At 38.8% G+C, this 21,999-nt stretch overlaps 1 protein-coding gene and 1 long non-coding RNA gene across 2 annotated transcripts in view; one reads left to right on the plus strand and one right to left on the minus strand.

Moving 5' to 3' along the window:
- The window catches only part of PDE11A (phosphodiesterase 11A), a 123,380-nt gene that overhangs the window by 37,013 nt on the left and 64,368 nt on the right, over positions 1-21,999 (minus strand). The window contains exons 6-10 of the mRNA XM_085552639.1: positions 17,946-18,081; positions 16,730-16,805; positions 15,232-15,299; positions 14,773-14,865; positions 12,053-12,103 (exon numbers count right to left, since the gene is read on the minus strand). Coding sequence (XP_085408765.1) covers positions 12,053-12,103; positions 14,773-14,865; positions 15,232-15,299; positions 16,730-16,805; positions 17,946-18,081 — 424 coding nt within the window. The remainder of the gene's footprint in view (positions 1-12,052; positions 12,104-14,772; positions 14,866-15,231; positions 15,300-16,729; positions 16,806-17,945; positions 18,082-21,999) is intronic.
- The window catches only part of LOC146760106 (uncharacterized), a 41,206-nt gene continuing 28,960 nt past the window's right edge, over positions 9,754-21,999 (plus strand). The window contains exons 1-2 of the long non-coding RNA XR_014948048.1: positions 9,754-9,907; positions 16,176-16,321. This is a non-coding gene — a long non-coding RNA (uncharacterized LOC146760106). The remainder of the gene's footprint in view (positions 9,908-16,175; positions 16,322-21,999) is intronic.

Raw genomic sequence — 21,999 nt, forward strand, 5'->3', positions numbered from 1 at the left:
TCATTCCTAGTCTTTTGTTCTTGAGACAGTATGTATGTGTGTGTGTGTGTATGTCAGAAAAATGCAGTATAATATGCATACACACTGAGCATTTTATAGTGTTTTCACTGTAAGGGCTGGATGAGGCGCTTGTGAGAAACAGCAATCAATAACCACAAGTGAAAGGGGAAACTTCTGCTGCTCTTACAAAGTCTGTTTCCTGAGTGAGATATAAGTATTATATTCAGCTTGGTTAATGTTACTGCAAATTGCTTTCCTTTTAATCCTGCTTTCAACTTCTGTCATATACCACCTTAGTGCCCTCCTAATGGCCAACAGTGCCATTGAGAAAGTATACACAAAACATAGCATTAAATGACGGCTTATATTCATTAATGCCACTGTGGAAAAAATAAAATAAAATCAATTTGTAGTTATAAATGATACAAGAACAATCGTTTGAGATGAGTACAAGGACAGACAATGAAATTCCCTCTTCTCATTCCAGCTACTCAGATGTTCTTTCAGCAGAGACCAGCAGTCCAGTCACACTTTGCCATCATAAAAAATGCACACTGGCGACAGCTCTTTGTAGAGGAATAACTATATAACCTCAGGGACAAATATGAAATGGCAGTTTGGATAATTAGCAATCTTCTGTAGAAAAACTTGATTATGAGACAAGTCTGGATCAGTGATGGAGAGAGGGCAATTTGGTAGTTTGATTATCACAGGTCATCATAGACTGACTGGCAGCTTGAGAAGTTTCTCACACAGAAGATACCCAAAGGGTGTAATTGTAAGAAGTTAATTCAGCATTACATATAATATATGAAAAGCCAGATTTTTATTCCATTTGGTACTAAGAACACAGGGCAAAACATGATTTGCACAATAAATGACTGTACTAATTCTTTTAACAGCATATTCGTAGCAATCATATATTCCATATTTGATAATGTGATGAAGTCAGACTTGAGGCCCTTTTAAGTATCTCTACAGCATGACACTCAAAGAAGATTAGAAACTAAAAAAAGCTTAAAGGTTGATCATCAAAAACTGTACAGAAAGCATCAAAGTGGGGAATATTTAAATATGCCCTCTTCATCTCTCACGTTATCTTCAATGAAGCTATAGTGGAGACAGTAATTTCTGGTGGCACAGATTTTTATTTCAAAAGGGTTCTTTTTATGTATAAAGGCCCCTAAAAATACTTATGTTTATATCAGTAGGCTTTTAAAAAAATGTATCTTTATAGTCAACTATTAGCAGTAGTGGACAAATCCTGTGAATAGTCATATCCATGGAGGACCAAAGCCTGTTGTGCTCCAGTCTGACACATTTCTTACTCTCTCCAAAGGGCAAGAATCAAATGCTTCAGCTCAGCAATGTTTGAATGCCCAGAGCAACCCAGATTTAAAGGCCTCCATCTGTTACTGCATGCTGCAACTGGCTGCCCTTCACAGTGCTGCATCAGCACCTCTATTCCAATAACCAGCCCAGCAGGAGCAGTACAGCAGCATTTAAATAGGAGTTTATTATATTTACAGTAAAAGGAAGTGGGTGTGGAACAGATTTAAAGCATGAGTATGTATTCTCCTGTGGATTCAGCGTTAATGATTTTTTTTTAACATGACTGTCACTGCTGCCTTCTACAGTAAGATCTCATGGAGTCTGAGACATTTTCATTGGAGAATATTTCTCAAGACCAGCCCCTTACTCAAGCAGGGTCAAAAAGCGTAATACTTCACCTGCACTTCAAAAACTTTCATCAAATTTTGATTCCCTGAATGAAGTCACTGTAGGAAGCAATACATGAGTGGATGAAACCAGAGACTGGAGTGAAACAGGAGTGGCATTATGGTCCCATCTGAAGGCAGGTGGATGAAAGCATGAGATAAGGAGAGTTTGCCATCCTATACGCACATTTTGCTACCACCAGATGTACAGGATTTGTGCACTGGTTGCTGTGTTTTATCTAGCAACCATTCAGTTGTGAAAGACATCAGAAGTCCCTCAAACGACATTTAATGATGTTAAGATCTTCCCGAGTAACCCACCAGATAAACAGTAGGTTGCAATTGTAAAAGCAAGAACTCAGGCTCTGCTCCAAATCCCATGGTGGCTGTCCAAGCCCTTTACTGGAAAAGGTCATTGGATTATGTCAAAATCTCACATCTGTAACTGAGAATAATGCTATTCTTGCATCCAGCTTTGAAATCTGCACATGAAGCATATATATGTGGTAGCCACTGCTTCTTCCTCAGTATGCAAATTAACAGTGCAGCATGCAATTTAAACAAATTGTGGAATAAAGAAAGCTGCATTTGGTCTTGTTTCAAACGTTATGTTTTCAAAGTGGTCAAGTCATATATAACTACTTCTGAGCATGATTATTGCTATTTTCTTTAATTAGAATAGAAACCTCTTGGCATTAAGAAAGCTATTAATTCTGCTCCTTCTACTGGAACAAGAAAAGTAGTCATTAAATAATATCACTAACAAATATAGCATTTGGCAAATGTTTTCATTATCACACACTGCAGTCGTGACAAAAATATGCTATTTACTTTTGGTTTTGGTATAATGGCACATGTGCCTGAGAGGAGGCCACCCTATACTTTCATTTTTAAAAAGGCAAAGGAAGAAATGTCCATTTCACTTGCTGTTTTCAAAGACAAACCCAGCATTACATCTGAAAACCTGGAAGTATTTTTAGTGTTCAGTCAGTCCTGCCTGAATGTGCCGCTTTCTGAAACCGAGACCCTTCAAAAGGAATAAAAAGGTTCACAAAGATAAAAATATTAAATTAAAAGTTTTGTTAACAACTGTAATAGGAAAGATAGAAAATACATTATTTAATTTGCTAAAAATCAATCCACAGCATTAAAGTTGTTTCTTAGTACACTGAAACAAAATATATAGCAGTCTATAAAAGCAACAAGAAAATTCTATTTTAAAAGATCAGAGACATAAAATAAAAACAATTAATGGACTGAGTATCTATTATTCTTAAGGCCAAAGTACATAACCACAGCGGCCCAGGACTGGAGTTTTACAGGGCATGCACATTGTACACAATGATCTCCTGAGGCGCACAGGGGAGTGTTCACGTCCCTTTGGCGTATGGTGATTAGGAAATAGTCAGTGAGTCACATACTACAGGCTAGCAACTGTCTACTTTTTATGAGCATTGGTGCAGATGAGAAGCTCATACAAAAGAGTCTATTCAGTCTCAGTCCCAGAATTTTAAACAAATGCAAGTGGCAAACCTAGGGCAAATATTTCTCTGTGGTACAAACTAAGTGTCAGGCATGCTCGGCTGCCATTTCCCACAATAGCCCCATTTGGTTTGGGTAGGCAGAGTCAGCTTTGTCTTGAAGAGCAGAATGGGTAATGAGGACTGATCCCCTCATGCCTATAAATTTGGGAGTGTGAGGAAAGAGAGACTGAAAGGCAGCCTTCTTCACAAGAAGATCTAGGAAGGTGAAGGCAGGCTTTGGCTTCTTCCTTGAAGGCTCAGAAGAGGAACAAACTGATTAGAAGTGGAAGGAACAGGGTCAGGGTTCTCCTCGCAGAGGATGTGCTGTGAAGAAGCAGGGAGGAACCAGCTCTTCTAGTGGAAAACAGCTCAACTTGTGCTCTGCAATTCTAAGCAGGACACATTTGAGCTCATGAGAGAGGAAGAAAGGAAGGCATTGCCAAGAAGAAAGACAAAAAAAACCAAACCAAAACAAAAAAAAACCCATCAATAAAATAAAGAAAAAAAATTCCTTGCTGGTACCACAGTAGCACATGAACTGGTTTTTCTGTTTTTCCTGTCCTAGTGTACTCTGGCAGCACTCACTACTCCCCTCCCAGAACCTGCAGGAGCTCTGCTCACAGGCCATTGCCATGGGAGCGCTGCCCAAGCACTCGGCAATGACGCTGGACGGTGTTCCTGCTGGTCACTGAAGTTCTCTTTGTAAGCACCTGTGACGAATAAGGCTGGCAGATCAGTGACTGGTGGAGAAAGTTACACAAAATATATGAGAGGACTACTACATTGCTGGGAAAAAAGTCCTATTTCAGGTCTTCTAGAGTGACACCTATTGCAAACTATTGCTAGGCAGACAATAAATAATGTTGAAAATACTAACAAATTTAGAACATACATTTACAGAAAAATCTATTGAGAACTCTACGGCAATTGTTCTTGAAATACGATTTATCTTCTTAGTTTTCATCAAGATTTGATTGCAGGTTTAAAAAAATAAATAAATCTACCTTTCCTATTCTGGATCCATAAATCACTCCCTGAGCACACCCAGGACAGCTCAAAAGTCCTCAGCAGGGTCAGTTGAATTCCCACTCCTTGAGCCAAAATACATTCCCCCCACACCCAATCTGCAGAGCAGCAGGGAGCTCTGCTTTACACATGACCCACCACCTCAACACAACATTATTGCTGAGAAAATACAAAATTTATAGATTCTGTTTTTTTCAACAAAAATAAATAATCAGAGCTTAAATCTTGTGTTTAATTAGGTCCTTATTTACTACCTAGACCTTACTAGCTTTATAAATTTTCTTTAACAGTTGCCCTTCACCCATTACTATTTTGAGATGGAAGGCTGCAAGATAACCTTAAGTTCTTGTTGTGTGTTTTTCGTAGAGTTCTTAAGGAAGGTGTTATAAATAGAATTAATCAGTCCCTAATGCAGTAGTAAGATATTTGATGGATATTACCGCTCTTTTTCTCTCAGATCTTCCAAGTTAAGGTTTTGAATATAATCACATTGTATACTTAGAAAGTACTGTGGAGGGGCTGTAGCAGCAGCCATGTGAACAGTGAACCTTGGTGACAAGGTCTGTCTGCATGACGTTCAGGGACACTGAGGACTGTAGAAAGCTGCAGAGTACACCTAATACCTGAGCCATCACTGACTCGGAGAAACTGCTAAGATGTAGACAGGTGAGAAATGAGCCGGGCAAGGAGCTGGATGTGGGCCCCTATGGGGCCACTTTGCTGTGCTGCACCAGAGTCTCTGCCATGAGACCTGGGCCAGATGCTATCCACAGATGAGGTCCTCCCACAACCTGCTGAAATACTGCAGTGCTAATACTGCTTACAGCTTTTCCTTATCAGCACAGTTCTGTGCATGGCAGCATGGAAAGCAGCATTTGTTATACCACATTTAAGCATCCCAAAAAGGATGCTGTATGTGCAGGCGGATGAAAAATGTGCTGGAAAACACTGATACCTGAAGTTTGCAGCTGCTTTGTGTGTACTCAGTCCTGGGTATAGCTTGTTACAAAGCAACACATGATGGAACACTTCATAGAAATGACTTCATAAAATATTCAGTTTCCTGTTTTTGCCTGGGGTGCAATCTGCACATTTTCCATACAGTTTGACCAGGAAAGAGAAGTGCTGGAGTCTATTTTTCATGCATTTAAAGTGTTTACACTTTTAATAAAATAGACTAAAAATGCAGAACTACCAGCATCAATTTCTGTGTAAGAAAACACACGTACACTATCTGGGATTTTGCCCAGACTAAAACAAGAGACTTCTGAGACTACACCAATACAGGAATCCCTCAGACAGATATCGGAACAATATAATATCACGAACAAGGTTGTAGTCTCCAATAACTGCTTTACATAATATATGCTAATCATAGTCTTTGCTTGGATGATGCATGCCCATACACCCCAAATATGAGTCTATTTAGAAAGTGTGTGTATCCATGCAATTTTTTTCCTTCCAAAAATCACAGAACTTTATCTGATATGGCGCAGGAGCAGAGCCACTCACACACTCCCATACTGGGATCAGGTCTCCCAGCACTGCCTCATCCTGCGCCAGCTGATGGAGGAATGCACAATAAACACACTAGATACAAGACTGTGGACATAACATGGCTGAACTGTCAGGATACTTCTGCCAAGTCTCTCTATGGCCGTGCAAAAAGGACATGCTGTCCATGCTGCTAACGTATTCCAGTACGCCCACACGCTCAAAGGTTACGATAGTGTGAAATTGCACTGGGATTACCTTTTTCAGGATTTTACCACCTAACAGAAACACTGCGAAGTGCTCAGCCTTAAAGTGGAGCAAGGATGGCACCCAGTGGCCAAACAGATTCATCTCAGAAAAACGTTTCCAGCTATTTTCCATTACTCACATTTTTGGGCTTTAATTATAAAAAAGGTTCTACCTCTACTGTGAGCTGGTTGACAGGTGAAAGGGCCTTTTAATGGCCCTGGCTCCTTTCTTTAAGGCACCTTTATGTTTCCTTTTGTAGTTGTTTGGGTTTTTTTGTTTTGTTTTGTTTTGTTTTGTTTTGTTGGTTTTTTTTTTAAAGCCTATAGAAGTGCTACCATTAATAATTTAAAATCAATACCAGTGAACATTTATGACAAGCAGCTGTTTGCAACCAGAACCTGGTATACAGAAATAAACAAGGAAAGTATTTTGTCCCCGTGTAGAATGCATGCTGGGGGACAAAAGGAAAGATTTCTTCCTGATTTTAAAATTAATATTGCTATTAAGGAACTTGTTTAATTGCAAAATTAAAGTTGATAATATTAATGACAGACATACTATTTCTATCCAAATGGTGAAAAGCAACTTGATATTTTAACCAGAGAATTCCCACCTACATATTAAAGTCTCCTGGGTCTATAGAAGGAATTCAAGCCTGGTGTAATAATGCTTTAGATTTTCAAACATTACTCTGTTTTTCTGTATTTCTTTGACAAATTCTTTCCTCCAGATGGAATGTGGGGAATAACTCATTCCTGACTGACAGGGAAAGAACTACAACAAACCCACAGGGAAGACCTCTGAAACTACCATCTTTCAATAGTCCTTCTAATTTCTCTAACGTTGATTAAGTAGACAAATCTTTGCTACACTGACACTCCTCCTGTTTGAAAACCTTTCCAAATATAAACTCCCAAGGCTACCATGGATCCATGGATATTCAGGGGTTTCCATCAGACCGTACCTGCAGTTTCAGAGATTCCTCTGCAGCATTAACATTGAGGGCAGCGTCTCTTCAGGGTGAGAGAGTGATATAAAAAAAAAAGCAGTTTTTTTTTTTTTTTTCTTTTCTTTTCCCTCTTCTAACAACATTGATGCAAGGCACTGGATAATAACATAACAAGGACAGTACTGTGTCAGACTAAGGTTCCTTCTAAGGCCTGTTCCTTAACTCAGACTGACAGACATAGGGAGCTCCTCCCAGCTTCAGCAAGCTGCACCTCAGAGATTGCCTGAGCCAGAGGCAACTGCCTTCATACATCAGCCCTTATTTGCCTTTTCCTTCTGTTATCTAAAAAAAATCTATGGCTATAGATCCCAATTTAACCACATTTTCCGAAGGGTGATCTTTAGTAAGATTGAAATCTATGCCCTAAGAATTTCTTTAGATGCTCTTTAACCTAAACACTGTATGAGAAAAGATCACAAGCAGCCTTTCAGTACTCCTCTTTACCATGCCTTTCCATTTCCTCTCTTCACTGAAATTTAAAACCATTTTCCAGATTCACATATCTTTGAATGACAGAGCATTAGCCCTATGTCAACAGATGAGAGCTTCACATTTCAGAAATTAGAATTAAAAAGCAATATTTTATTTTTAATCACTATTTATTTGCAATCATTTTCTGTGCATTTCTGCCTTCTTGTTTCCATGACAACTGAAGACACAGGCACATGTAGAAGGGTACAAAATCATGTAATACAATAAAGATCTCAGTTTCATGAATTATGAAGCTCTCAACACCGTGCTCTAGGTCTTGTCTTACATCAGCTGTACACGCGGAAAAACAGAGAAAATTCAGCTGTGCTTTGCATCTTGCACACGTGCATTTCCCAAAGGGGAAGGTACACAGCTCAATACTAACACTTCAGCCCCCCCAGCCTTCTCCTTATTTTACTCTTTGCTGCTATGCATAATGGGACCTGAGCCACTAGAAAGGCAACGGGGAACAGCTCTGTGTCAGTCTCATCCCTTCTGCCTCACCAAAACGTAGTCAAAGTCTGTGTGACTCGTCTTGGTGAACAACCTTAAAAGTACTTAAATATGTGAATAATTTCGTACACTTACTGAGCAGTCTGTGGCTTTAAACAACTCTATGTGCATCACCATATTCACAGCTGCGGCTATGGCTTTCTATGCCACTTCTGCAGCCATTACAAGTCTGTGACCCAGTGTTGAATCCATGTTACTGGGCAGATCCAAAGTGTCAACTACACAGCCAAGTGTGGGAAACCTCATCTTCCTGCTACACATTTACACACTGGGAATAGTTTGTAACCTAAACAAAAGGGAGCTTATCTTTCTGTAATTCATTTGCCAAGTGAGACTAATGTAATTTTTATAAAATATTACAAATGATTTAATTACCATGATATGAAAGTAATTAGTGTAGCTCTAAGTTGAAAGATGATGACACAGCAGAGAATAGTGTAGCCTAGGAAAGCATTCCCCATCCTTACAGAGTTTGGAGATAAAAAAGATATCTAAAATCATATTTTCTGTTGTGCTGCCACTGTTCCATTTTAAGGGGGGGTGTAAAAATTCTGACAGCATATGACACAAATACCAAATTCACTTAATCTCATACATTTGGTGCATCTCCCAATACCAAATTCACATAAATCAGACATATCTCATTCATTCAGTTGTTTACAATGTCACATGAAGTAGCAGTCCTAAAAGTTGTTTCCCATTTTGGTTCAACTCACTTTATTTTTCACTCAATTAATACCTATTTTTGAGAGACACACAAAAGCCCTCCTTTGTGAAGGCAAGTCTTAGCTAGCTACACCTCAGGCTATGGAGTTGAGAAATACAGGGATTGTTATTAGTGCCGTATTTTGAATCAAGGCTCTAGAAAGCAGGTGATACATTATTTTCTGTTGTGCAGATCTCCCATGTGCTGTTTGACCTAAAAAAGGGAATCTCTCACAGGGCTATAAATAATGCATTAAAGTCATTAAATATTGATTTGGCTTATACCATTCACAGCTGCACAATTAGGTTAGCTTTTTAAAAATAGCTTCTTGTATATTACCCATAATAGGGCAGTGTTTACATATTCTCTTTGGAATCTATATTAAATTTAAAAGTGATGTGTGTTTGTGGGACTGCTTGCTGTCTAAGTCACAAGACTTGTTCATTTCTGTCTCGGAAGGCAGTGACTTCTGCTATAAATATCCTGCCCTGGACACAGCTCTGCATTCGTTACTCACGTATCTTGGCTTTCTATATTTGTCTAAAAGGTGACTATTTTTAGGCTTGGAGAGCCTGCATTTCAATGAAGAGAAACCTTGCACTGAAGAACAATGCTATAGGATATCATCAATCCTAGATTAATCAGACTTCATTAGTCCTAGATTTTCTAATCCAATACTGCAAGTGCTTATATTTAAACACAAGCACTAGAACATAATGAAATTAGATTTTAAAATTATACATATATCAAAGAATAAAAAGTAATGTTGATATGGTTATGATTCACTGGTGTTTTAATTTAATTTATCCCACCAAAATTCATTTTGAATTTAGTGCTCTTATGCTGATGGTAATGATGAGACCTATAGTTATAAATCAGGTTTAAGACTTCACTCGGTCATTATCAGATGTGCAGTATCCCCAAGAGCACTGCCTCTTATTTTATTACGTTGGTCCACAACATCAGAGGCAGGTGTGGGGGATATGGCAGTAGAGGTTGAACCTTCCTATTAATTACTATTATTGTTTTGTTGCCTTGGGACAGGATGGCAGCAGAGGGACAGTCTGACAAAATGGTGTCTGACATGGAAACACAGATGAAGCAAAGGTGTGTCACTGAATTCCTCCATGCAGAAGAAATGACACCCACTGACCTTCATTAATACTTGCTGGAAATTTATGGAGACGAAACAGTTGATGTGAGTACAGAGAGGTGGTGGGTGGTGCATTTCAGTGGTGGCAACAGTGGGTCACACCTCTACTGGTGCAGATTTTTCCATGCACATTATGGAGGCTCTTGTTCATCTCTGATGAAAACACACATGGTGGTGACTATACTGAAAAATAGTGACTTGTATCTAAGAATTTGCTCTATCAAATAGTGTTCTCATGCTCTTTGTATCTGTTGTAGTTTCCATGGAGATAAATAGTAGGCATTACTTCCACAGTAACGGACATACATTTTCACTTTTTTCATACATGTCAAAATGCACATCCTCTTTCATATAACCTGGAAGGGCAGTGCATATCCCACATACAGATAAAATGGTAGGCATGGTGCAATTAATTCTGATTAATAATTAATTCTGATTTAATAGCTTGTTCTGGAAACTCTATCCGTTAAGCTTCTGCCTGATTTTTTCCCATTTTAAAAACTTAACTACTTTCAGGAAAACACACCAATTTTATCTTGCATACCTACTCAAAATTTTATTTAAAATTTGTTTTAAACGGGAATGGAAAAAAAGACCGCAGCTTGAATTTTTTTTCTTTTTGCCAGAAACATTGTTCTATCAGAAAACACAGTGCAAAAGACTGACTGTCATGAATAAATAAATAGAGAGTGGGAAGACCACTATGCAGCTTTTATACAGATGCCAAAGTTAGCTAAAAGCAGCAATATCTTCAGTCTGCTGAAATCAATGGCAAACCTTCCTAGGGTCAGACCATCACCTACAGAAACTAAAGGCTCTGAACCTAGATCTAAGAAGCACCACTTGTGTCTGCCTTGAGGGCTATGTCCCCCTCTCATTGCTGAAAGGAGCTCACCAGGTGATGAGCGTGCTCTTTCCATCCCACTAACTCTAGGCACTGGCAGTAGAACCCTCAGGCACCCCCTCGAGGTCAGCAGAGCTGCACCACACTGCCTCTGAGTTGCACATCAGCCTTGTGCCTCCTGAGTATCGCATGCCTGCTGGCGTCAATGCTAGCAAATCCCAAAAGCTTTAATGCAAATACTGAAAAGGACTGATGACATGAATTTTTGGAATAATGATTCACATAATTAGGTATTCTTCTGAGAAAAATACCTCAATTCACTAATGGGACATATTCTACGCATACAAGCATTTTTAAACTTGGCTTTCAGATTTTTATAATAAAAGCTACATTCTAGTAACATCAGAATTGGAATCTCTTCAGAAACATGCAAAAACAGTTTGATATGAATCAGTGCTGCCACTTTTGCTTTCAGACAGTTGTAGACACCTGATATGAAACAGTCCAGTTACATTCCATGGTCTGTTATCTTACCCTCATTTTTCATCATCCCAAATTAAACTTCTCCCTGTACTGTCCTGCTCCACAACCAATTGCACTCCACATATTTTCCCATTCAAACAGCTGAAGAAAGGTGCTTCTGTTAAAAGCCAGTAGTGATCTACTGGCATTACTCTCATTTAGATGTTTCTGTCAAGGGTGTTGCTCCTGTTTTGATTGAATAAGAACATCAGGTAAATGGTAACAGGCATTTGCACTGATGTGCCAATAAATCACTGAAATCAATGGAGACACCTTAGCCCCAAACACTTCCAAAGGGAGGAATTGTTTACTAGCTAGTCAAGTCTGCAAGGTGACCCTCAAATAACAAAGGGCTTATGCAAAATATAACAATATCACAAATAATGATAAAGAACAGATTTCTAGGCAGGTAGGATACACAAGGAGACCTTAGCAGGAAGATCAGCTGCTAGAACTCCGCAAGAGGAAAGACAGAAGCAATTTTATCCCATGGATGGATGGCCATCTCTGGGGATAAGCTCTCTGTTGAGAACCCATGAGACAAGCTAGTCTTCTCTCTCCCTCTCTCTCTGTAAGATCATCAGTGTAGGACACTACAAAGGCTACCCAGCACTCATTTTTTGGGGGGAATTGAAAGCAAGACAAATAGTGTTATCACATGTCATAATCTTATTTTCCTTTATTTTAGCCTATCGCATAATACATTCTTTCATGACATATTGCTAATCATGATTTCTACTTTTGATACAAAATAAAACTTTAATATGCATGCAATTTAATTTACTATTATATTTACAGAAATAATTAAAAACTTAAATCCTTACCTTAAATTTATCAACTTCTGCCTTTGAACATGTTGCATGATAAGATAAAACCTGCCTCAGAAAAAAAGATAAAAAATACTTTTGTAGAATCAACACGAAATAATAGGGCTCTGTACTGCAGTCTAATCAATGATTTTAAAAACAAATTTAATTAATATGTATGCATGATAATTCAATTCTGAATATCAACATACAATTATTAATTGCAGGTTATCATGTAGCATTTATGTTTTAGGTAATTTGATAGGGAAATGTGGATACTAAGTAATTTCATAAGTGCTCCTACATTGTTATCCTGGACTTCTGCAATTAAAATAGAAAGAATTTAAGGTAAAAATAACTGCAGATTTATAGACATTAAAGAATGCCTTCTGCTATGCTGTAGAGCTTCAATGCCTCTGCTAATAGCACATCATTGCATGGAAATTAGCACCTCCGTGCTACTCCTGTCATTCTCTTCATTTCTGTCTTGGAGTAGAAAGCATCAAATGTAACACATAAAATACCGTATATATAGTGTAACAACCTGGAAGTATGCATACATTTAAATGGCATACATTATATACTTACATGAAGCTACTAGCATTGAGCAGTCGCTCCAGAGGTTACAAAAAGCCATCCTGTGCATGATAGGAGGCAATAGTCCACAGGAGAGAATGGGAAGCCACAGTACTTCTACCAAGAATCTCACCCCATAGAAACATCTAGTCTGCTCGTATAATAAAGCTCTGAAATAGACTTCTAATTTTAACATTGCTTTCATATACAAATGTTTCTGCTACTCATACAAATAACTAAACACTCTTACAAATGCCCTTGGCTTGCAATACCTTATAGCAATAAATCCAAGATATATTAACTCATATCAGTTTTAAAGGTGTTGACTTTTACAGTAACAGGAAATCCCTGCACTATGAAAGATTAAATTACAAATGCCAATTTACTTGTTCTGTGCCATGTTTTACTTTTCATAACTATATATCATATCCTTCCTCAAAAAGTATCTATTTCCTGCCCTAATGTAGTTTCTCTTGGAAATCTGTAAAATTGCAGGGGGGAGAAAGTCTTCTTCTTATGACAGATTATACCTAATACCAAAATTCTTGTCAGGCTTATCCTTTATCTGTATTCATATCCCTGTAGATTTTTGCTGTCCTCTCTAATATTCATTGTTCTGATTTTTTCAATCACACACAATTTTTGAATCATGAAATTCAGTCTTTCCTCAGCATTTATTTACTTCTTGGTTTTCTATTTATTAGTCAGTCTTACAAGAATTGTATCTCTGTGTTTGGGTAAGAATCTTTAAATAGTATAACTCAAATTGATTTTATATGATAACAATGACATGAGGAAATGTCACTCATTGCCCTAGCTAAATGCATATGTATTAATAAAGTAGTCTATTACTGAGAAATGGACTCACAACACTTCAGCACATACCTTTCTTTTGTGCAGTATTTTTCTGTTATGTCTTAAGTGTTGTCATTCATTTATAGAGGGAATTACTCTTTCATGAAGTATAGAGGCCATTTATCAAATCTGTGATGTATATTCAAGTTATATGGCTATGAGTCATTTTATATCTAAGAAAGAAGCTGCATTGTAAAGCAAGAAATTGAAGTTTCCCAAATTTCAAAAAGTAAATAAATTTCTATGTTAGCTTTTATATTTATGTATTTAAGTGTAACGCCTGTGACAGCTTTTTTTTCTTGCCAGGAAGAATATTCAGTAATAAGCTGTTATATTGCACAAATTACTGCAGTCAGTGAGAGTTTGTAGTAATTAATGACTGTGATATGTAAAGAAGGAAACTTTGCAGCAGGCCAGCCGAGCGAAGGTTTTATAACCCCTCCAAAATGAACACACAAATAATAATCAAAATGCTACTAACGCTTAGAATGTTTGCTAAAAGACTTTAAATGTTTACATGCTTTATGGAATTGATTCCTGATATGTAGACAAATATCTTCAACTCTAAAGGAAAGGAGGAAAAAAAAATACCGTCTTCTTAGCAATCCAGTTTGGTTTGATTCTTGTTTTAACACAGAAAAATTCTTATGTCTATCAGAATAATGCTGGTGTTTTGGTTCTTATCGCAATAGTGACTATAGTGCAAATTTAAAGGAGGTTCCACAGTTACAAGTGTGCCCACATCAGGGATGTCCAGATCATTTTCTTTTTACAAGATGTGAAATGTATTATAATACTAAAATCATACAAAGCTACTCTTTCATTGCAGTAATTTTATAAAAATTATGAGTCTAGGATAATGCTTCCAAAAAGATATTAAATTTCATTCAAACCTCAGTTATTGATTCAGTTAGGGATAATGTAAATCTCTAAAGCTATCCAGGAATGGAATGGAAGATCACTGTGTGTTTGCTCTGATCCACCACAGCAGAACTTCTACTGATCACTATTTTCCTGTTCACACTACTTTTCATTCACAACACAAGAAAAGAAAAACAACAGGCTATGTAAAACCATGTTTTAAGAAATGTACTGTCATGGATGGAGAAGGAAAAGCTGTAAAGCTGTGCATGAGCTCCACAGTTCAGTGTATTCTGAAGTTTCCCTTCATTATTTTGGTGAAAAAATGCTCTAAAGTGCATTAGATAAGGAAAATGATGCTAAGTACAATAAATTCAGAAGCCATAGCTTTCTGTACATGTAACACTTACGAATCACAAAGAAGTTTCATTGAGAAGTATACATACATCAAGAGCCACAGACTGTTTTGCCCAGGATTTCTTCACTTGATCATACATGATTGTGTTGTTGATGCCCAGCCCACAGAAAATAACAAAGGCCTAAAATGAGAGAAAGGTGGGAGGAGGAAGAGAGAAAAGAAAATCAATTATCATTCTGTTATAATACAAACATGAAGATGAATGCTGGCTTAACAACTGAAAAGTAATTGCCTAAAAGTGTTAGGAATGTTTATACAAGTTACCTTGAGAATGAATATAAGTCACTGGCCTCAATTAGATGAGAATGATCAGATGCAAGAACTATTTCAAACAGGATGCAGCTTTTTTGACTGCTTCTGAGAACTAACCACAAATGCAGATAACATATTCTTCCCACCTCCCTTAAGTAGGCTGAAGGAGCATCATCCAGAAATATCAAATCCTGCTGAAAAAGTGCATTTCTACTATGAGATTGAAGTCTCTTACCTCAAACAGTCGCTGGTCAGCATCATCAAAGGGCTTCCCATCAAGTCTGTTCAACACTTGAGCTACCCCTTTAGAAAGAGTTAATATTAATTACAATTTTTATTCACTAATAATGCAGAATTCTTTATTTAGTGGTAACATTTAAAATACATTTGTCAAACTGGAATGCAAATTTGCAAATATTGATCAAGGAAAAATAAGCAGATATCAGTATGTGGAGGTCTGTTTTGATACCGGGATTGCTTATTTCTTTCAGCTGTTCACCTTTGTTCTGTAAGTATAACACTGGGGAGACAAACAAAGTGACTGCCAGTGGTTTTCAGAAAAGGTTAGATATCTCTTTTGGAAAGGATTTAACAAATGGAGTAAAGTTAGTTGTCCTAACAATTTGAAGTCCCGTCATTTAGCAAAACTGACCTTCATTCCTAAGAGTCAGCTAATTTAACAACACCTGTGTAAGACCCTTTTTTTCTCCTTCTTCTCATGGTCTGTTCCACAGATTTATTAAACAATGAAAAAAATAGTTTCCTTAAACCACCTGTAAGCGTTCAAAGCTCTTGGCTATTGCTGAACAGAGTTCTACTACAACAAGCTATTCATTTAGCTAAACTTACCCATACGAACACTATGAACTATCAACTTCTGAGGGCTGAGTTTCCCTTCTTCTTCTCTCTGGTAATATGCACTTCACAACAAACAATGAGCTGTATATTTAAAAGGCTCACTTCCCACAAAATCTCTACTGATTAAGCTCAAAGATCCTGGATTCTGCATGGCACTGAGTACCTTCAAAGCAATCCTGAATCCAGCTCTCACCAACTGCCACAACATACAGGGATGCAAGTATTACAAGTTTAAACTCATACAGCTTTGACTTGAAATCTTCTGTGGAAAGCCGAGGATGAAAATCAGCGCTAATTTATAAATATTATTCTTTTTTTCAGCTGAAAGCCAGTAAGAATGCAGGACCAACAGCATGTGTATCATTGTTGGGAAGCATCCTATCAAACGGGCAATAAAACCCTGTCACATCCTAATCCAGCACACACTGCTGCCACAGGCAACCCTGACAGCTGCCTCAGTCTCTCTGGTAAGTCATGCCTAGCTGTGCGTTTCATCATTAAAGAGGGAGAAACTGTCTGGCAGGACTGCAGAAGCAGTTGCACGAGTTATATACAAACAAGGCAGACCCACAAAAAAAGTATCAAAGCACAACAAACTTCTTTCACTAATAGCATTAGCATCTCAGTTTTCATCGTGTTTGTTTTCAAATTTCAATACCATATAAAACTTAACAATGATACAATGGGAAAGCTGAAAAAGTCCATACAGTATCCAAGTCAAAACATCCCTTCTTGGATACTTAGCATGCATCCTAGGTACCGTAACTTCTTAACAATATTCAGCTGGGAAAAAGAAGAAAAGGAACACAGAATTAAAACGACAGAATTCAATTTACATTAGCACAAAAATGGATCAGCTGTGAGGAAGTTCTTACCAATTATTTGGTGGTTGCTATTCCATATAGGAACACAGAGAACAGACCTTATGTGAAAACCAGAGATCTGGTCAGCCTAAAATGTAGAAATGAGAGCTTCCGTTATGTTCCTCTTTCCTACATGTGACTACCCATAGAAATAATTGATTGCAACAACTGAATTTAAGAATAATAATTTCACATGAACCCACAAACAGAAAATAATTTCTGCCCTTTGTATCAAATGGTATTTTTTCTATATATAAATTGGGCAGCACTTCAAATAGACTAACTGTAAACCAAATACAAGATGAATGAATTATTCCGGATATAACATACTGAAAATACATCTGCAAACATGGCAAGGTTTGGCATGCTTTATTTCAGCATATCTCTTTGGCAAGGAATAGACCTCAGGCATTAATTGTAATTCTAGAAATTCTGAATAAATTAGCATTAACACAGGTTTTTACTCTTCCACAAAATACTTCCAAGCACACTTACTGTAGTGTTATGGTTTGGTAAGCTTGTCCACCTGATTCATGTGCAGCCAAACTGCTGGCTAAGTGTCCTATAGCAATACTTTATTATTGGACAGAATGCAGTGAAGACTTCATCTTTCCCTATGCTTTTAACATTTGTTCAGGTACTATGCATACATATATGCAAACACATTTTTATCTTACTAGCTGTGCCTGAAACTAATACCTTAGATACATGCAAAACTTTTATTAGGAGCAATATTCATCTCAGAGAAACACCTAGTCCAATGCGTACATTTGTTTTGTGCAAACTATCACATTAAGAGGGTAGTTGGCTAAATTAGATCACAAACAACATTTATCTCTTTAGATACTGGTTCTGTTACCCTCCAAGTGCACGATCCCAGTCACTCTGACAGCTAGCAATGACATTGCTAACATCAGCAGAAGTTTCAGCAACAAAATCAATTTGTGTAATTCTCAAAGTACTTGATAGTGGAATGTATTGCTTAAATATTAACTAAAAAAGAATCACCAAGAGGCCAATAAGTGCCTATAGTCATATGCTAATTCAGTGACGTGTTTACTGTATAAAGTCATATCAATACCAGCAGGCCTGAACAAGGACATACTGGAAAGAAAATAATTCAAAACTGATGCACTCAATTTTTCAGTACCTCAGACATAACTATAAAACTGTATTATATTGAAATGCCAAAAATACAATGTTATGTTCACATTTCTCAAAATCTTACTTCAGCATCAAAGCGAGGATCCTGATAGGCATCACTGATATTCACCGGGAGGCCCGTGGAAGCTACAAGTTCAGCAATGCTGTTATTTATTAACCAGTCAGAGTAAGATGGTGATTTCTCCACACCTTCTTTGAAACTATCAGAAGATATAGTGAGAGAAGGAAAGAACACAGTCAATGTTGCTTGAAAGTCCAGCACTTTTTACAGGCATTCTCATAGGAACTGCAGAACTATTCACAGTTACTAATGGTTACAAAGCATTACCTATGGAACAATAATTTGGTATTTATTGAAATAGCATATTAAAGAAGTTATCTCCTATACACAACTCATTTGACTGAAAATAGAATTGATCTCCCATGTTACTTACACATTTAGTAATGAAATCTACTGACATATGGATCAATAACAGGATCACGTCCACATCACTGTGAAAGATAAGCCTGAATCCAGTGCTATAAATTTTCTATGAAGCTACCTGAAAGCTCAGAATTTCAGATTTTAATTTTTCAAATTAGGTTTACAACTTGGGTATTTTAATCCAAACTTCCAATGATTCTTTGTCACATGAAATGGTTTTTGTTTTTAATTGTCACCTGCAGCGTTAGATCACAGTAGAAGGGACTGTGAAATGAGTCTTGAAATCAATAATGTGTGTTACAGCTGGTGGATCCTGGAAGATATATAATAAATGAATGTTTCCTCCTTGGCTGACCTGTAGCCACAACTACTAAAGGGCTACAGAGCGTAAGATACAAGAACTGTGAGCTCAACACACTGCACTCCACCTCAGCTTGTGCTGAAAACTCAGTGTTTACACAGACCATGAAAATCCTCACTCAGCAGGAAAAAATCTCACTCACTTATTGCAAACAGGATTTTATGATTGGCAAGCAGCAGCTATTTGTATGAACATCTGTAGGCATACTATCTTAGCTTGGAGAATAAAACTGATCAACGCCTGAGATATTACCTAGAAGAAAGTGTCTGGAAGCTGTGGAAAAGACCGCCATGGCTTGAAACTTCAAAGTAATGAATTAGATGAGGACATAAGCACAGTAAAATGCTCAGAAGACTCAATCAAAATGAAAGGATTGATTTTTGTTGGGCATATTAATTTTCTGGAAGCTAATTCAACTAAGTCATTCCTTTGAAAGAAAACCCAATATTCCTAAAAGGCTATAAATAATGACAATAATAATGACTTTGTCATGGTTTAGTAATTTTGTAATTTTTGCTATCAGTATTCCACATCATAACATCATATTAAGCATGAATAATTTTACTGAATCTGCAACTTACAGAAGAAGACTACATCTCCCAGGGAACAACACGATAGGTCACGGGACCTGGACTCTATATTAACTCTGTCGCAGAACAGACTGACGTCTTTCGAGTTCTGGCGTTCAGGGGAGTGTGTGGGAGCCTTCAGCCGTTCGCCTAGATTCACAGTAGGCCTCTCGGTTACGGGACTCATTCTCTCTCCTATTTTGCTTGATTCGTTAGCTCAATTTTCAATTATATTGTATTATATTGTGTTATCCTGTATTTCGATATAGTATTTAGTAAATAAGTGTGCCTCCTTAGATCGTTGCCGCTGTTTTCTTTTCCTAATTAACTTTTTCTTTTCGGCCTAGGGCCCCTCCGGGGCCCACGGCCCCCTGTCACGGACGCAGGTGGATTTTTTAGTTCAAACCGTGACAGATTTTGGTGGAGAATGCGGGCAAATTGAGTTGCTGTTTTTCTGTGTTTTCTTCTGTTGCTCTTTTAGCTTTTAACAGAGCTACGAGTTTTTTTCCCTGTTAAGGAGCTATCTCGTGTTTGGGATTCTGCACCTGCGAGCTTGACCTTGAAAGTCCAGGCGGACTGCCAATACTCCGGTATATTTTATAAACACTGCTGAGCTTTGTTTTCTTTTACTTTTTTCTCTCTATTGGAGGAAAAAAGATGTTTTCTCTACTAAATTTGTTTTACCAGGGACTGTGTGCCATTGGTTCCTTTTTTGAGACGCTCCGAACATATTGGGCCATGTTTAAGCTAGCCACTTTTTCTTATGGAGCTATACAATTGTATAATGGATTGAAAGCATGGTTAGCAATGCTTACTTCGTATCTGTATACAGCTCCAGAGGGAGCAACTAATGCAACTAATTATACAGAAATGGTGATTTTTAAGCGTGCTCCTCTTTCTTTCTATGAATCCTTTATGCAGTTCTTGAATGATCAGTGGGCCACACTCTTAATCTCCCTGATCTTACTGTTGATTATTGTAATAATCTCACTCAGTATCTGGATTTATAACATCCGGAGGAAGTTTTCCCTAGAACCAGAGAATACTGAGTGGCAGGGAGTGTGGAGAGGTTTTGAAGAGATTCTCAAAGGACAGACATCTTCAGTGTTATGGAGCTTCACTCCTGAACACTTGAAGAATCCTGAGAGTTTGATTGCATATTTGAGGCAGGAATGTTGTGGCTCAGGCAGATCTCAGGAGGCACAAATGATTTTGGGCCTAGCTAATGCTTATCGGGCCTTAGTCAATACCATTCCTGAGAGGGAAGTTTTAGAAGCTGAGAGAGAGAGTCTCAGGGCCGAGAAGGAGAGTCTTAGAGCTGAGGCAGAAAAACTTTGGACTGAGAAGGTAGAGAGAGAAAAAGCTTTTGAAGCTGAGAGAAAAGATCTCCTGTACCAACGAGACTCAATCTGGTACGAGAAAGAGAATCTTAGAGCTGACGCAGCAAAACTTTGGGATGAGAAAAGCTCCCTGCAATCCCAACTCAACACTCTCCAGTCCGAGCACGGCGCCCTCCGGTCCGAGCACAACACTCTCCAGTCCGAGTACAGCGCCCTCCGGTCTGAGCATGACACTCTCCAGACTGAGCGCGATGCCCTCCGGTCCGAGCACGACACTCTCCAGTCCGAGCACAGCGCCCTCCGGTCCGAGCATGACACTCTCCAGACTGAGCGCGATGCCCTCCGGTCCGAGCACGACACTCTCCAGTCCGAGCACAACGCTCTCCGGTCCAAGCACAACGCTCTCCAGTCCGAGCACAACGCTCTCCAGTCCGAGCACAACGCTCTCCGGTCCGAGCACAATGCTCTCCAGTCCGAGCACGGCACTCTCCAGTCCGAGCACAACGCCCTCCAGACTGAGAATAGCTGCCCCCAGTCTGAGCGCGACATTCTCCCGTCGGAGCGTGACACCCTCCAGACTGATTACAACACCCTCCAGTCTGAGCACAACATCCTTCAGTCCGAATGTAACACCCTCCGATCTGAGCGAGATGTCCTCCGGTCCATGTACAGCGACCTCAAGGTTCAGTTCGATGCTATCAAGATCGATCGTAACAACCTCCAGACCATGTACGATGCCGTCCAATCTGAGCGCAACACTCTCCAGTTCAAACATGACGCGCTCGAGTCCGGGTTCGACACAATTCAGTCCAAGTACAACGCCCTCAGGGCTGAGTTTGACACCCTGGAGTTCGAGCGCGATCTCCTCCGATCCAAGCTATGCACCCTCCAGTCCAAGGGGAACATCCCCAAGTCTGAACCGTATCTACTCCAACTTAACCAACCACCGGGGGCACCAGATACAATGTTGGTTGCCCCTGTAAGAGGGCGAAAAACAAAACGAGTTTCAACTCAGATAGAGAAAATGCAGAAGGAGTTAGAAGAGCGGAGGGAGTTAGGAGAGCAGGACTCAGGAGAGCAGGGGGACTCAGGAGAGCAGGGGGACTCAGGAGGTCAGGGGGACTCAGGAGAGCAGGAGGAGTCAGAAGACCAGAGGAAGTCGGCGGAGCAGAGGTTGTTAGAGCAGTATAAGAAGATGTTAGAGGAGGAGAAGAAGTCAGAGGAGCAGAGAAAGTTAGGAGAGAGAAAGTTAGGAGAGAGGAAGAAGGAGGAAGGTCGCCTGGAGGAAATAACACAAGCGTCAGAGTCAGGGTCAGAGTCAGACGAGGAGCCAAAAGCTAAATTTTCTTTACGAGAATTTCTCGAGTCCAAACTTATAGATGGGGCAGCCTCATCAACACAGCTGCCAACATTAACACCTGGGA

The sequence above is a fragment of the Coturnix japonica genome, chromosome 7 (genome assembly GCF_054131305.1).
Source record: "Coturnix japonica strain WE chromosome 7, WE-NBRP24, whole genome shotgun sequence".
NCBI lineage: Eukaryota > Metazoa > Chordata > Aves > Galliformes > Phasianidae > Coturnix > Coturnix japonica.